Here is an 18,077-nt window from a genome sequence, read left to right as displayed (position 1 = left end):
TACCATATGAACATACCATATGTACAACTTGCAATTTATAATTTATATTCAAAACACCTCTATTGTTTACGCTATCGGAAATTACAATTCTAATTCCGCGATTTGTTTTTTGTGATAAACATAATAGTTACAGTGTGATAAACACTGCATTGTGTTAGATATTAAATTGGGAGAACCTGTCTGCTGGTGATTCAATGCCTAAAGAGTTGTGAGATTGCCAAGTGATAAGAAGAGAGATAATAACAATAGCTTATTTAGTAAAATACTGGTCTAAACATTAGAATACAGAGCAGCAATTTTCATGTAATCGGATGCCTCTCGAGCGGCAGCCATTTTCTTAGAATCGAATTTATAAGGCAATATATCACTTACTTCTGTCAGGCCATACATTTAAATATCTGTCTATCTAGCTATATATACACATGTATATATATATATATATACTATATAATATATATATTATATATATATATAATATATGTAATTATAAATGTAGGGTATCTCTACGAGATACCACCATAACGACCTTAATTTATAATTTTAATAATTATTACCTTTGAAGGTTATTTTTTCCATGCTGACCACTTGAAAAAAAGCATTATTTATTTTAAATTAACGATCTTATCCTTATTTATATAAAGTGTTTATATATATATGTATATAATTATATATATATTATATATATATATTATATATATATATATTATATATATATATATATATATATCATAATATATATATATATATATATATATATACATATATATATATATATATATATATATATATATATATATATATATATATATATAATATATAAGGACAACAGAAAAATATTTTCTTGCCAATATACTGAAAAAAAGACTAGTATCTGAGGGTGTAGGGTTACATCTATATTGCTAGAAACAAGAGTTCTAACGACATTTAATTCCAATCTAAACAAACTTACCAGTATAGTAATCTCGCTCGCTGTGGGGTGGTTATATCCCCTGTCAGTACAGAGACAACGTGATTTTGTTGCTATAAGGGTGTTTGACTGTTGTTTCTAGTAGCAATGTAAGTGCTACCAATCACCCTCAGTCACTATTAGTGGCAATTGAATTTTTCCTTTCTGGCTTTATATTGCGTCTTATGATATATATATATATATATATAGGTTATAGCAGAAGACACTTGCCCAATGTGCCACGCAATGGGACTGAACATGGAACCATGTTGTTGGGAAGCAGCCACGCCTGCACCTACGATATGTATAATTGTCTTATTCTTTCTTTCTTTCTTTCTTTGTGGCTATGTAAAGAACCTCTGTACACCTTCGGGCAACCCAAATTACTAATGTAAATGTGTGCAAGGAAAACTCGATAAACAAGTGTATTTGAAAGACAATTCCTTGCCTCATTTGACTCCACCTAATTGCACAAACAAAAATGAAAATAAATGCTCTTGAAAGCAGGAAGGTAATATTTGTCAGTCGACTGATATATTTTTAAAATTTCACTTGCCACTGCTGGGTGTTTATGAGAAAGGCAAAGGAAAGGGTCTGTGAAAGCAGGATCATGGGTTACAGTAGGAGAATGTTGTGTATGAAAATGCTACTTTTTCAGATCAGATTGAATCCTGGATTGAATGCTGACAACATTGGAATACATTAAAGACGTTCGGGTATCATAATGTAACGTTAAACCGAGCAAAGGGAAATGAGATGTTGAAGTTCGGATACGTGATACGGAGAACTGAAAAACTGATGCCAATTTTATTCTCTTGTGTTTTTCCATTCATCGGATTGCAGCCCTGCTAAGGCAGCGCTCTGAAGAGTAAATGTACCAAACTGGATCCCAGTTTAATTTAAGTCTGGTGCTTAACCTTTGCTCTATCGTTTGCTTTCACTGTACTGCTAAATCAGAGCGACATAAACTAACCGCCACCAATTGTCAAGTGGTGAGACACAAACACGACACATACATACGGACACATCCTCTCTCTTTCTCTCTCTCTCTCTCTCTCTCTCTCTCTCTCTGTTTCTCTTTCCTTCTCTGTATATACACACAAATACACACACATATATATACACTTATATGCATATGTATATATATTTATGTGTGTGTGTGTGTGTAAGTATGTATGTATATACGTACGTATTTACTATCATCCAGTGCATTTAAAACCTTAAATTACGTGGAAAGTAAGCAGTATTTAGAACTGTATGGGTATTTCCGTCCGTGTATTAATAATTGTAGCCTTTGTTATGAAATCCAGGCTTCAATGTTATTCAAAGTATAAACAGAAAACAAAACATGAGAGACCCGTTATGAGATATTTAATTACATTAACCTACATCACATACGCTTCATTAACACAAGGTGGTTATTATTTACATAATCAAATGTTATTCTCAAATCATCAGAGACGTTTAACCTTTATACGCAGCATAATTTGATTGGACTGAATTCACCACCGGAGTGATGACTAGTGTCAGTCCATTTGATAATCTAACGAGACGGCAATAAGATGTGATTATGTAATTTATATTCGGCCACTAATAATCACCCTATGTATACGAAACTTAGGGAAGACGATGTAACTAAATATCATACAAAACAATTCCTCAACTTTGTCTGTGTCACAGACTCCCGCATAAACACATAGCTGTGTATACTCTTATGTATGTTCGCATGTGAGGAGTATATCGACCATAGATCTTGGAAACCAAAACCGTACACTAAATAGGGATTAAGTACAGGTATTATTTAAAACGAATATGTTTATTAGTACCAATAAGCGGGATCAACTTTAACTTTCGCCCTTGAAGAGTAGATAGAATAGAACACAGTTGATCACTTCGATCGAATTTGCCAGCCTTGTGCCGATATTTGGAACTAAGATATATATATATATATATATTTCGTTTTTGGATTTGGTTTGCAAGATTCTTTATGTGAGTTCGTGTGTTGAAGCATATTCTGTTGTGTCTGGCGCAACGAAAATTTTAGGGAAATGAAAATAAGGAATAAGTGGAAATTTTACCGGGGAGTGTGTTAAATTATAAAGCACAAAAAGAAAATGACTCTCTCCAGACACAAAAGAGTATAAGGTATTTGCCCAAAGTGTCACAGAGTGGGACTGAACCCGGAACCATGTGGTTGAGAAACCAGCTCATTTTAAAATGCTTTTTGCCAAATTCGTTTAAACAAGTGAAAAAACAAAAGAATAAAAATAAAAAGTAACTCTCCCCAGACACAACAGAATATGTATGTGTATATGTATATATATATATATATGCATATATGCATACACAAATGCATGTGTATATGTATGTAAACATATACATATATATAGACACATACCTGCAGTCACTCTCCCTCATTCTGACTCCCTCTCTCTTTCACTCTCTCTCTCCCTCTCTCTCCTTCCAATTCACTAAATTCCTCATCTCCATTTTAGGCTGTCTCCTGTCTATCTAATGTCTGTTTGTCTGATCCCTTTCTCCCTCTCTATTTCTATATGTATATATATATATATTATATATATATATATATATAATATTATATATATATACATATATCTATATATATATATATATATATACATATATATATATATATACATATATATATATATATACATATTATATATTATATATCTACATATATATATATATACATATATATATATATATATATATATATACATACGTATATATGTATATATGCATATATATATATATATCTGTGGTTATATATATATATAGATAGATAGATACATACATACCATACATACATACACTAATACATACAATATATATATACATACATACATACATGCATACAACATACATACATACATACATACATACATACATACATACATATAACATATACATACATACATACATACATAGATACATAAATACATACACACATACATACATACATACATAGATACATATATACATTACATACATACACATACCACATACATACATACATCATACATACATACACATACATACATACATAATACATACATACATACCCATACATAGATACATATTACATACATACATACATACATACATACATACATACTACGATGCCCACTTACGTATTCATCTCGCCTACTCCCCGTCTCCGCCGTTTAATTTCTCACCGATCTTGTCTATAGTTTAGTTGTGCCTAGACGGTAACGTTCAAAATTAGACTGCAGCAGCGAGAAGAGAATGCACTGGTAGTCTCTATTATTAATTAATCAATATATTTCATCAATATCGGGTCTGTTATATTCCATTCTCTTAATAATTAATCGGTCTTTCATTCAGATTGTAATTCAGTCACACTGCACTTCATTTAAACTGACAATGGAGGCTTTCTGAAGAACAGTGAAAGATTTAATCCGAAATGTATTGCCGACTGCCGTATCTGCCTACATTATTCAAGCTACTCAAAAACAAGGAAGTGGTATATATACTATATATATATATATAGATTATATATATATCATATATATATATATATATATATATATAGATATATACACAGAGAAAGCACCATAGATGCGAAACAAGTTGGAGAAAATGGTATAGATTATTTGGTATGTGCATATACTGCTAACGTATGTGTAATCAAACGTGAAACTTTTTTGAAACGGATGTAACTTTTAATGTATTAATTGATTAATATTTTACAAGTAATTATATACCCTGGGTATTTAGGCACACACAGACAGACAATGGGATTAAGTCGATTACATCGACTCCAGTGCGTAACTGGTACTTTATTCATCGACGCCGAAAGGATGAAAGGCAAAGTCGACCTCGGCGGAATTTGAACTCAGAACGTAACGGCAGACGAAATACTGCTGAGCATTTCGCCCGGCATGCTAACCATTCTGCCAGCTCGTCGCCTATAATAATTGATAATAGTGATGGAAGCAGCGTCGCTAAGTGTAGCGTCGCTAGCGGTTGAAGAACTGTGGCGGAAGAGATGAAGGTAGTGTAGTTGGAGTCTATGTTGTTGATGGAGGCAAGGGCAACGTTGCTGGGGCAACTATTGATGTTGATGGTGTTGGCGATCATAGTGTTGGGGGAGCTAGTGTTGCTGGTGGCGGTGTTTTTAGACGTAATACTGCTAATGATAGAACTGAACGCAATGTTGATGGAAGTGGTGTGTTGGAAAAAGTATTATTGATAGTGATGTTGGAGGTGATGTTGCTAGAGGTAGTATTGGAGATGGAGTCGTTGAATGGTGTTTTTAGAAGTAGTGCACTTGAAGGCGGTGGGGGTGGGATTAGTATTAGGAGCAGCAACAACAACAACAATCATGATGATATGTAAAAGTATAAACATGGCATATGTGTTTGTGCATGTGTATGAATGTGTGCATATATGTATCTATGTATGTATATATATATATATATATATATATATATATATATATATATATATATATATATATATATATATATATATATATATATGTATGTATGTATGTATGTATGTATGTATGTATGTATGTATATGTGTGGAGGCGCAATGGCCAAGTGGTTAGGGCAGCGGACTCGCGGTTTCGATTCCCAGACCGGGCGTTGTGAGTGTTTATTGAACGAAAACACCTAAAGCTCCACGAGACTCCGACAGGGGTGGGGTGGCCATCCTTGCTGTACTCTTTCTGTTGGCCTGCTCGCTCAGCCAGCAGGGTGGCACCATTTGAAGGCTAAAACAATGCGAAGCGCATTGTGACCAGCGATGTGTAGCAACATCTGATAGCCTGATCGGTCACGGTGATCACGGTGATATGATATATATATTATATGTATATATATATATATATATATATATATATATATATATATATGTGTGTGGTTGTGTGTGTGTGTGTGTGTGTGTGTGTGTGTGTGTGTGCTTGTGTGTGTGTGTGGTGTGTGTTGTGTGTGTGTGTTGTGTTCTTGTAGTGACATAGAGACTGTAACACTATGCTGGTATTCTTCGTTGGTAGCATCTTTGGTGTAATTTATGATAGTAATAACTGTGGAAATATTTTAATACGAGTAGTGTTGTTGGGGGTAAGAATGGAGGTGCTAGTATCCACCGTAGTCTGCTAATGGTCATTTTAGTAATGCTTTCTACTTTATTTCATAGATTGCATTACAATCTGTAAATATTAGCGTAGATGGGTGGGTTATCTTTGTTTTTTACCGAAATAATTGTGGTGCTTATATGAAGGGTGTGATGGGCGTCTGGAGAGAGATGTTGGGTTTTGTAATGCTGAAACTCTTTGGAGTCGAATCGGTAATAATGATGTTGAGGATGCATGCGATGCTGGTGCAATTTGGAATGATAGAAAGAAGCATAAATAAATGGTAAATCGTGGGTTAAAGGGAATGATTGTAAGAAGGAATTTAGTAATTGAAGGTTTCTACCATTTATGCTTCTGGTTGAATGTTATTAATCGATACTAAGTAGAGCAGTCTTTGATTGATGCTTGGCCCAGAATTTTCAAACTGCTTTTTTCTTTACTTTCGTAGATACAACATTACGAACAATATATGGAAAATAAAAAAAATATCATTTTTGAAGCATGTTTTCTATGTTAAATCTGTCAGGAAATTCTACTCGTTTTTTTTTATGCTTTATGTTGTAGCAATTGTACTGTAGTAAAAAAAAAAGGGATAAAAAGCATTGGTGGAATCAGATAAATCAAAGTAAAATTAAATAAAAGTGGAAGTTAAAAAAGAAACAGGAAATAATTTTTATATCGATTCCCAAAATAAATGTGTGTGTTCTATTATCTCATATTATAATATATTATGCTATATCTTATTAGATATCATATATATACCAAAATTATTATTATTATTATTATTATCATTAGTAGTAGTAGTAGTAGTAGTATAGTATTAGTAGTAGTAGAAAGACAGCGATATATATATATGTGTGTGTGTGTGTGTATGCATGTATATATATATATATGCTCATACAATAAGCTCTACATTTCCATACATACTCTGTTACATCCCAATGCACCCTTTTACTAATACAGTCTTACCTGTGATTATACTCTTCGTGTGCTAACTTGTTACATTCACTTAAGAGATGGTTAATACTTTCGTGTCCTTTTCCACAGACCCTGCGTGTGCTGTCTGGTTGAGTTTGATCAACCTTTGTCTTTATCAAGTTCTTTCTCGTGCATTGTTTCTGAGTGGCTATAATTATTGATTTAGTTTATCTTGTCACGTGTCCATCAGTCGGTCACAACCAGCTTTCTTTATTTCCAACATCTTTAGTTTGCTGTATGAATTGGTTATATAATTGCTTTCTTTCCGACTATTTGAGCTGTCGTTCTTTCTTCAATTCTCTTTCTCTCATATCGTCCCCACAAAAAGAATGTTTGGAATTTGGGATTTTTATTTGAGGGACAATGAAAACTTCTGAAAGGCTGAAAATTGTCTTTGAGCGATTTGCAAGAAATTTCTGTCAAGATTCACGAGGATAATACTTGTGTCATGACGTCCATTAGCATGATCTGAGATTCAGATATTTAGATCAAATATACAGCACCAAACACTATCTTTACTTTTAACATTCATGTAACTATTACAGGTTCTCTACTTAGAAGAATGTCTTCTTACACTGAGAAGCAATGTAATTTAAAGCAAACACGGAGACATTGTTATGTTGCAATTCATTAACCAAATGTAATGGCCGCTATGACCGTCTTAAGGCGCGAATTAATGGCGTTCAAAGGAAAGAAAACGAAAGCGAAATTAGATAATAGATTTTGTCCTACTCTGCAATTCCAAAATGATCACTATAGAATAACAAAAGCTATTTCCAGCTTGAATGATAGCATAAGTGATTGTTCAACGATGGAAATGAGAAATGGATAGAGCTTCCTATCTATAATAATAACATTACTAAGTGTTTTCTGCGAGCAAATAAAGTTGATATAGTTATAAAAAGAGAATTATTAGAATAAGTAAAGGAAAATGCATAGCATTGATTCCTTGTAACAAGCATGACTTGACTTATGAAAGCCAAGCAAGCGCACAAATAGCAGCATGATATAACAGGGAATACGCCTTTCTGTGAATTGTGCGTATTAATAAGTGTATGGGTGTGAATGCAAGACTGTTTCTCTGTGTGTGTGTGTGTGTACGTGTCTATATATATATATATATATATATATTATATATATATATATAGAGAGAGAGAGAGAGAGAGAGAGAGAGAGAGATGCGTGCGTGTGTGTATATATATATATACGCACACATGCATATTTCTATCTCACTCTTTGTATATATGTATGCACACACGCACGCACATAAATATCTTTCAACTTTTATCACTTACTTGTTTCAGTCATCAGACTGCGGCCCTGCTGGGGCACCACCTTGAAAGTTTCTTTAGTCGAACGAATCGATCCCAGCACCTTTTTTAAAAAGTTTGGTACTTATTCTATCAGACAATTTTGCTGAACCGCCATTTACGGAGACGAAAAGAAACCCACACCGTGTGTAAAGCGGTGACAGGGAACAAACGCAGACACAAAGGTACACACTCACGCACACACACACACACACACACAGAGGCACACACACGTTCACACACACACACACACACGCACACACACACACACGCACACACGCACGCACACACGCACGCACACATATACATCGAGAAATATAAATATAGATACTACAGTCTTCTCTCAGTTTCCGTCTCCCAAATCCATTCGCCAAGCTTAGGTCGGCCCGAAGCTATACTACAAGGCAGTTTCCCTGCGTGCCAGACAGTTGGACTGTAATTTGGGATTCGACTCGAGTGCTATCTTGTTTAGAGTTTTGAGTGGAATTTTATGGAAACCCGTCATATTCATGTATGAATATAGAAATATATATTTGTATGTATGCGTGCATGTATGCATGCGAGCATGTATGCACGCGTGCATGTGTGCATGTATGTACGTCTGCATATACGTAAGTACGCTCGTGCATTTGTGTTTCTGCATGTTTGAACGCATGTTCATTGATGTATGTGTGCATGTATGCATGTGCGTGTATGCATGTGCGCGTGATGTCTAAAAACTACAAAAGAACGAAAGAATATATTACGGTGGCAATATATTCATACTTACGGCGGTAATTGATGTTTTCAAAGAATCCACCACTGCAATGAAAAATATAAATTCGATTCGAAGTTCTCGAATATTCCATTGAAATATCAGCAGGTGAACTTAATAAACCAGTGAAAACAAAATGATAGATATTTTGAAGCGAGGATTGGCAATAAATACACGGAAAGAATCGATTTTTCAATGTATAAATGTGCCGTTAGTGCTGCTAGTGAGAGAGTAGAAGATCATTACGATATTAAATACTGTTTTCCAGAAGCCATCGAGTGAGGAGACTGGAAAAAATCCATTATATTTTGAGAGATTTAACTGATCATTCGTGTTATTTGATTTTTGTTGACTATATTATTCAAATACAAATTAATGGCTATAGAAGTGTTTTCAAAGGATGCAGGGGTTGGTGCTATGTATATATGAAATGAGAGAATACTTCACTTTGCTGTAAATCCGTGATTCCGTGTTCGATCTGCACCTTAGACAAATGGGATTTTGCCCATGGACATGTACTGGTCGATATCTAGCCAATTGAACTCGCCAGACATAAGCCATGTCGCTTGTGTGTGCGTGCGTATGTCTGTGTATGTATATATATATATATATATATATATATTATGATTATATACATAATTATAAAAAGGGCTTGGCTTGCGTCTAACCACGCACTGAAAAATAGACGTCAAAAGACACTATTACCATCTAGCCTATTATGTGGTGTGTTTATTCTCGGAGAATTTATGGTGGTAATAGTGCCCTTTGACGTCTATTTTTCAGTGTGTTTTGAGGCATAATTATGTATATAATTATAAACAGATTTCCGCGCTGTCCACCTGGTAAAAATCTTTAATGATTTTTATCCTTTATTATTATTATTATTATATATATATAATATATATATATATATATATATATATATATTATTTAGTTTCAGCTCACAAGCTGTGGCCATATATATATATAATATACTATAAATATATATATATATATATATATATATATATATATATATATATATATACAGAGAGCGACAGACAGACAGACAGAGACAGACAGAGAGCAAGGGTTGCAAAAGTGACAGGGGGTACTGACTAGCACCACTATTGCTAGAAAGATGAGTTAAAGCAACTCAAATGACACAAAGCACTATCTTAATGACTGACAAAGGGAGGTAAGTCCCCAGCATATGTAGTCGGATCGACGATTTCGGATTTTGATATAGACTATCTTAATGGTCTACATCAAAATTAAGTCATTAAGACAGTGCTTTGTGCCATTTGAGCTGTTTTAACTTTTCTTTCTAGTCAATGGTGGTGCTTTGTCACTTTTGTGACCTCTTTTAATTTTTCCCTGGGGTTCAATTTGCTAAAAAGCCACTCATTTAATTTGTTTTATATATACGCATATGTGCATTTTTCTATTTTATTTTGATTTAACATTAAACTGATTCATTTTCTTGTGATATATATACATCAGAATAGCTTAATTGAACGTAATGATAAAGGTTTAACCCTTTATTACAAATTAATCTAAATAAAACGTTGACGTATCTAAATTCGCTTGACACGCCATTTCTTTTGAAACCAAATCATAATTCCATTAAGCAATCATATTTCAACTGATCGCAAGCGAACAATTTCACTTTTTAATTAGGGATGATCAATTGATAGCGTAAATATGTTTACATATATGCACGTAGGTATATATCTGTATGCGTATACATGTTCGTGTGTATGATTATACACATGTATATGTGTATGTATACGTGAATATACATATGTGTATGTGTGTATATGTATATGTATGTATATGTGCGTGTGAGTATGTATATATATATATATATATATATATATATATATATATATATATATATATATATATATATATATATATATATATATATATATATATATATATGTAAATGTAATATGTGACAATTATTCGGTTGCCATGATAAAACTCCGAGTTTCGGATGCCGAGGTGGAAATCTGGCGAATAACTGAAGAGATGGCGGCGTGGATTTCCACCTCGGCATCCGAAACTCGGAGTTTTATCATGGCTACCGAATAATTGTCACATATTACTTTTACAGATAAATTCCTCTATTTCCATAATATCGAGGTCTCTTTCTTTCTTTTGTTGTCTTAACGTTTTTTTATATAATATATATATATATATATATATATATATATGCATGTACATAAGCACCACCATTGACTACAAAGAAGAGTTAAAACAGCTCAAATGGCTCAAAGCACTGTCTTAATGACTTAATTTTGATGTAGACCAATAAAAGGTAAAAATCCGTGGATGATACCATATATATATATATATATATATATATATATATAGATATATATATAATCAATACATATACATATACATATATGAGAAAGTGTGTGTACATGTTTGTACATGAAAAATCTACGTCAACGTGAATGCTGTTTAATGCTTTTACGTATATCAATGTATGTGTGCTTATATATATGTGTATATATGTGTGTACATGAGTATAAATGTGCATTCGTAGGAATATATATTGCATATATATGAATATGTATGTATGTGTATATGTGTTTGTATGTATGTATGTATGTATATATATATATATATGTATATATATATATATTATATAATATATATATATATATATAATATATATATATATATATATATATATATATATATATATATATATATATATATAAAAGGAAATGAAGAAAATGCTGACAAAATAATTTAAGTAATTTAAGTAATTTAATTAGGTGAAAGTTCTTTTTACCGGTTGCGCATTTGTTATGCTTATCAAATGATGTTTTTTTAAGAGAGATAGAGTTACTTTCTGATAGATTTTTCCTCTTATCCTCATATCACAACTCGTGTTCCACATCTCCTTTTTTAAATATATATATATATATATATATATATGTATGTATGTATGTATATGAGTATGTATATATATGCATGTATATATGTATATATGCATGTATAAATGCATATATGCATATATTTTCACATGTATGTGTGTATATATGTATATATAAGGCATCTCTTATTATAAAAGGCAGATTTTATCTGCCTCCCTTCGTAACTTATAGAAATCTACAATATAGGATTTCTTCAATTACAATTTACCTAGCATTTTTAAGAGTAGAATGCATCGGGTCATGCCAGGTCCAGTTTTTAAAATTTAAACTCCAATTAAGCAAAATTTACAGAAAACTCACATTCTGGTGTGTATGTCAAATGCTTTTCTTAATGTGGTTTACACCACACGCAAACGCACACACACAGTGTGCAACGAATAAAATGAAAGTAAATAGCGACAGAGTGATTTGAGGAAGACTAAACTGAAAGTATTTTAACCACTACTCAAAAAATAAAAAAAACACAGCAAACAGAAACAAATAAATACATAACGATTTACTCCTCACACAATTTCTTCAATTAGAGTGTACCCATGATTTTTCAGAGTACTTCAGTGGGTGATGCCATAAAAAATTTCTTTCAATTTTACCACCAATTAAGACAAAATTCGAGAAAACTCAATATTTTAACATATCACTCCGAAAGCATTGATGTACATGTGTGCGTGCGTGAGTGTGTGTGTGTCATTCCTCACACACACGCATACACATACATATGTGAAACGTTTCAAACAACTACATACAAACACGTGTGTGTTTGTTATTAGTAAAAAAAGGCGCCAAAACACAACTCACTTATCATTCCAACACATTTGCAAAGACACACGGACGGTGGAATTTCTATAACAATACAGAAAAGGTAAATTGTTTTTTATTTTACTCTGTATATATTTTATTATATAATATTATATATAGATATATGTATGTATAATTGCAGTATGAAACAGTGTTTATGTATAAACAGACGACACTTATATATAGTTATTATAATAAGAGATTAATAAATGTATGCATCCGTTTAACCCTTTCGTTACCAAACCGCCCGAATTTACCTATTCATATTTAAATGAGAATATCAGAGCAAATCTATTTAGTACATTCGTGAAAACACGTATTATACTTCGTAAATACTTCAACTACAGTTTTGTACAATAATCGAAGTGTAATTTTAATTCCGTGAATTATGGGAGATTTTTTTCCGAAATTTGTTCCTATTGTGTTTTCAAAATTTGTAATTCTGACAAAAAATGGATACGAATTTCATTATATGAAGCAGCGAGTCAGAATTCGAAGGATTTTCTACTGAAGACCTTCATAAATCTAACTCTATGACTGAAAAAAAAAGCATCTTTATATAAGAGTGAAGTTGTGTGTCTGTCTCCTACGATTTAGATTCCTAACTACTCCCACATTTTGCGGTGCAGTTTAACCAAAGTATCCAAGTATCTTATAGTCGTGATTCATATCAAGCCCTTCTGGGTATTAGCGCGCGTCTACGATGAGTCGACGATTTAAAAAAAATTTACCATCATATTTTTCCATTTTAATGCATTTTTTTCGCTTTTATATAAGGGAAGTAACTCTCTAAAAATATCTAGATGTGTCAACGATTTAAAAAAAAATTTACCTTAATTTTTTTTAAATTTTTAATGCATTTTTTGCTATTTTTTGGCTATAACTCTCTAAAAATGCTTATATAGTTATTTCCCTTACAACCCGAGCAACGCCGGGCGATACTGCTAGTTTACAAATAAATGTATGATCGCATGATAGTAAAGATGAGTGAATGTTTATGTATAGATATGCCTTTCTCAGTTTTTATATACAACCTACAAATGTAAATTAGTTCCTCACCTCATTCATATCATACTTTATTCACATTGTAATTTAATTTTTGATCCCTATTTACTTATTCTTCATTACCCTAATTATATTTGCATACTATATCTTACCCATAACAAACCTGTCACCCACTCGCCTAGACACATACCATTACTAATAATAAACAGAATAATTCAGTCTGCCGTAGTGATTCAAATGACAAACACAAAATATCTAAGGGTATATTCAACCTCCCTCTTAAAAGATTAAGCTCAGAAATATGATTTCGATAATTATAAAATTTCACTGAGATTAATTGAAACAGCTGTAAGGGATAATGATCGATTTTTTTTGCTGATAATAAACTTTTATTAACTTCGATAACTCCATTTTCTTATCCATTTCTATGATTATAAACCATGGTTTGTATATAAACCTATTTTTTATGGATATTAACCATCCCACAAAATATGAGACATTGAACCAGAATTTCCTTGGATGATACCATCCCTTCATAAGATTAATATAATCTTTGAGTTATATATATGCATATATGCTTGTATATATATATATATATATATATATATATATATATATATATATATATATATATATATATATATATATATATATATATATATATACATACATACATACAAACACATATATATATACATACATACATATATCTGTGATTATGGGGGCCCTGGGACAGGTAGCATACCTGCCTAAATACCAATCTTGAGAAATTAGACTTCTCTAAACCAGAAAGGGGAAAGCTAATTCGAAGACTACAAATCCAATCTATCATTGGAACTGTAAAAATCTGTAAAACTTTCCAGAATTATATCGTTTAAATATATATGAGTATGTCTAGATATGTAACTATATGCATGAGAATACATATATAAAACATACAAATCTGCACATACATACATACATACATACATACATACATACATACATACATATATACTCTGTTGTTGATGTTGAAATTCCAATGAAGGTTAGAAACCGGTTCTTTCTCTATTGGAAAGAAATCTTGAAATAAACTGAATATATATGAGTATGTCTAGATATGTAACTATATGCATGAGAATACATATATAAAACATACAAATCTGCACATACATACATACTACATACATACATACATACTTACACACATACATACATACATACGTACATAACATTCATATATATATATATATATATATATAGTGTACTTTTTCGCTATTGGTGAAATAAACAAGAAGCACAGGATTTATTATTATTATTATTATTATTATTATTATTATTATTGTTGTTGTTGTTGTTGTTGTTGTTGTTGCTTATCACTTGCTTGATCTTAACCAGGTAAGCATGTCCCTTAGTGACTGACGATATGTGTATCTCTGATCACGAGCAGGAGTAGTGGGGGAGCATCGTAGCCATGTGTTGAGAGGAATCCTTTGGGGTTTCAATAAAATCCCCACTGTTTCGTTTAACATCCTTAACCATTATTTAGGGATCTTTTGAGTGGGATGGGCTGAAGAAAATTTTAACTAGGCCCCATCTGCATGGTCATGCGATGTTTATTTTGATATGAGACCATGTTACGAGCATATTGTTTTGATGCATGTGCCTGGTGTACCCTTATCAGCTGGGTAGTCATGATAGGTATACTGGGCTTCGTATATTCTACCCCAGTGTCACTTTGATGGCATGCGCTGCTCTTTCACTCAATAATAATAAATACAGTATTTAAATATGACCTACTACACTTTTCATGCTATCATGGTACTGTACTTGGACAAACTTGTATATCGTGAGTGTGTACTATCCTGCAGTCTTTCAGACTCAAAATACAACATGACTGCTCTCTGTGAAAAAGCAAGAAAGAACGAGAAAGAGAGAGAGAAAGAGTAAATGAACGAAGGAAACTAAGAAAGGAAAGTATGGAGTAAGTGAGATAAGAGTTGTAGTTCTTGCATCTGTTACAATAGGAACTAACAGTGTTCGGTGTGGTTAAATCGATGGTGAAAGGTTAAAGTTTGTGCGACTAAATACCTTACTCGGAGAGGGTTGTGTTCGCCAGTTCGATAATAGGAACTTTTCGAAATTTTGTATGTTGTGAAAATATCGGACCTAGAGTTCATTATGTCGGTATAGTTATTAGATTCAGAAAGGATATGAATTCTTTCTGTTAAGCAAAGCCTGCACCTCCTTCACCCATTAACGTATTGCGTATATCATTCAATGACGCTACACTTAATAATGTGTGAAGCATTTTTGGCCGTTAGGTTCTATATGTAGCTAGCTTGTTTAGTGGTCGTCTTCATATCTATGTGCCGTAAAGATTGGTAGCATGTCATTTTTAAGACATTCCACCATAGGCTGGTTGGTGACATATCTTTTTTAAAGTTAGTTTCACCTAGGCCGGTATATTTTGCTTTCGGTTTTCTTATTGTCTAGAACTGAGTACCGTCCTCAGCGCCATATACCACAGAGCCAGCACCTGTATTTTAAAGCCCAGCCTTGTCACATTCTGTGTCATGTTGAATTTCCCAGGGAACTATGATAAGAGTACGCGTGTCTGTTCCGTTGACCGGATCAACTGGAATCCTCGTCGTCGTGACCGACAGAGTGCCGCCGAGGGAATTTTTTTTTAGAACTTCATTTGTGCTAAAGGTTGGGAAAGATGGCTGCTCTGTCTCACTCCATATGATAGCAAACTCTCCAGGTACAGGAATCCAACAGATGGTGGATATCTTTAAAAGACAATGAAGAAGTTTATATATCAATAGTTATGCGACGTGTCCGTATTTGTGTCTCCTGTGCTTCTTGTGCATCGGATTATCGACTACGAATAACATAGATACTTCGCTTATCATAGATTAAGGCTGCACAAGGAAAGGAATATAGTTGACTCCATTAAATACATTTCAAAGTATGATTAAAGTCGTGACGCAGATGCTTACTCGTGCTAGGAATCTTGAAGCAAATTCACAGCATGTGTGGAGCAATTTGGATTCTATATCTTTATTATTGTTTCACACAATCATTTTCACATACATATGTGTATATGTGTGCGTGTGTCTGTGTTTAGTATCTCAGTGTTAGACGTGGATATAATTGTGGTCTATAATAGATTTAATATCTATTATATAACACTTACATTTACCAGTTCCCCTATTCGTTTCAGGTCCACACTTTTAAACATTTCTCTTTATATATGTGTGTGTGTGCCTCTGTGTGTTTGGGAATGTGTGTGTGTACGTAATCCATATATATGGTGCTATTAAGTGCTATTAAGTTAGACATGGCCTGGACCAATCTTTAGTCGAAACATATCTAAGTCTAAGTTTATATATACGCATGTATATATGTATGTGTATATATATATATATATATATATATATATATATTTATTTATTTATTTATTTATTAATTTATATATATATATAATATATATATATATACATGTGTGTGTATAAGTATGTGTATAATTATATATAGCATGATGCAAACATACGCACACATTTTATTGCAAATAACTCCTTCTTCTACTGAATGCTCATTTTCAAGATTTCTTTTTCAATTCCGACTATTCAAAGACCCTACTCCAAACAATAATCATGTCTGAATAAACTATCCGCTACTTTCCTATTCATAGCTTCTTCTGACGCATTTCTTTCAAATGTCAAACTCAAATAACTGGAGCATACAAGCAAATGCGTTCCAACATTTTTTTTTTATTATTGGCAATATTAATCAATCGACCAGATTTTGATCTAAAATCGATTTTTACATCCTCATATCGTATTTCTTTTCCAGCCTAATTCAGAATGCATCTGTTTTGCTGTATTCTTTGATTATTTCTCTCTATATATATTTTTGTCTTTTCCCTCCCTTTCTTTCACTTCTGTTATTCTTATCCGCCATTGTTATCATTGCCAATGATTGATTGGTTATTTTTTAGTTTAATTTTCTTTTCTTCCTTTGTTATAGTTTTTTTTTTTTTTAAAAAGCGATTATTTCAAGGGTAAACCAAAATATAATCGTACTGGTTTCAAATGAAGCGAAATCCATAGAGACTAAACGACAGCTGGCAGCGTCTTTTGTTCTTCTGTGTCTGTCTATGTGGGAGGCAGAACTAAAAGACACGCAAATATAAGCAAGGAAATGCTTAGTCGATAAAAAGAGTTATACTGTGCTGCAGGTTGTTACT

The 18,077-nt window shown here is 32.6% G+C and overlaps 1 protein-coding gene across 2 annotated transcripts in view; it reads left to right on the top strand.

Annotated features, from left to right (window-relative positions):
- The window catches only part of LOC115216525, a 67,069-nt gene extending 62,866 nt beyond the window's left edge, over positions 1 to 4,203 (top strand). For both annotated transcript variants that reach the window (XM_029785975.2, XM_036506250.1), the window contains exon 3: positions 4,167 to 4,203. In XM_029785975.2, coding sequence (XP_029641835.2) covers positions 4,167 to 4,183 — 17 coding nt within the window. In that variant the 3' untranslated portion in view covers positions 4,184 to 4,203. The remainder of the gene's footprint in view (positions 1 to 4,166) is intronic.
- The last annotated feature ends 13,874 nt before the right edge of the window (positions 4,204 to 18,077 follow it).

Source organism: Octopus sinensis, linkage group LG10 (genome assembly GCF_006345805.1).
Source record: "Octopus sinensis linkage group LG10, ASM634580v1, whole genome shotgun sequence".
Classification (NCBI taxonomy): Eukaryota; Metazoa; Mollusca; class Cephalopoda; order Octopoda; family Octopodidae; genus Octopus; species Octopus sinensis.
This window is presented reverse-complemented; position numbering and strand designations above follow the sequence as displayed.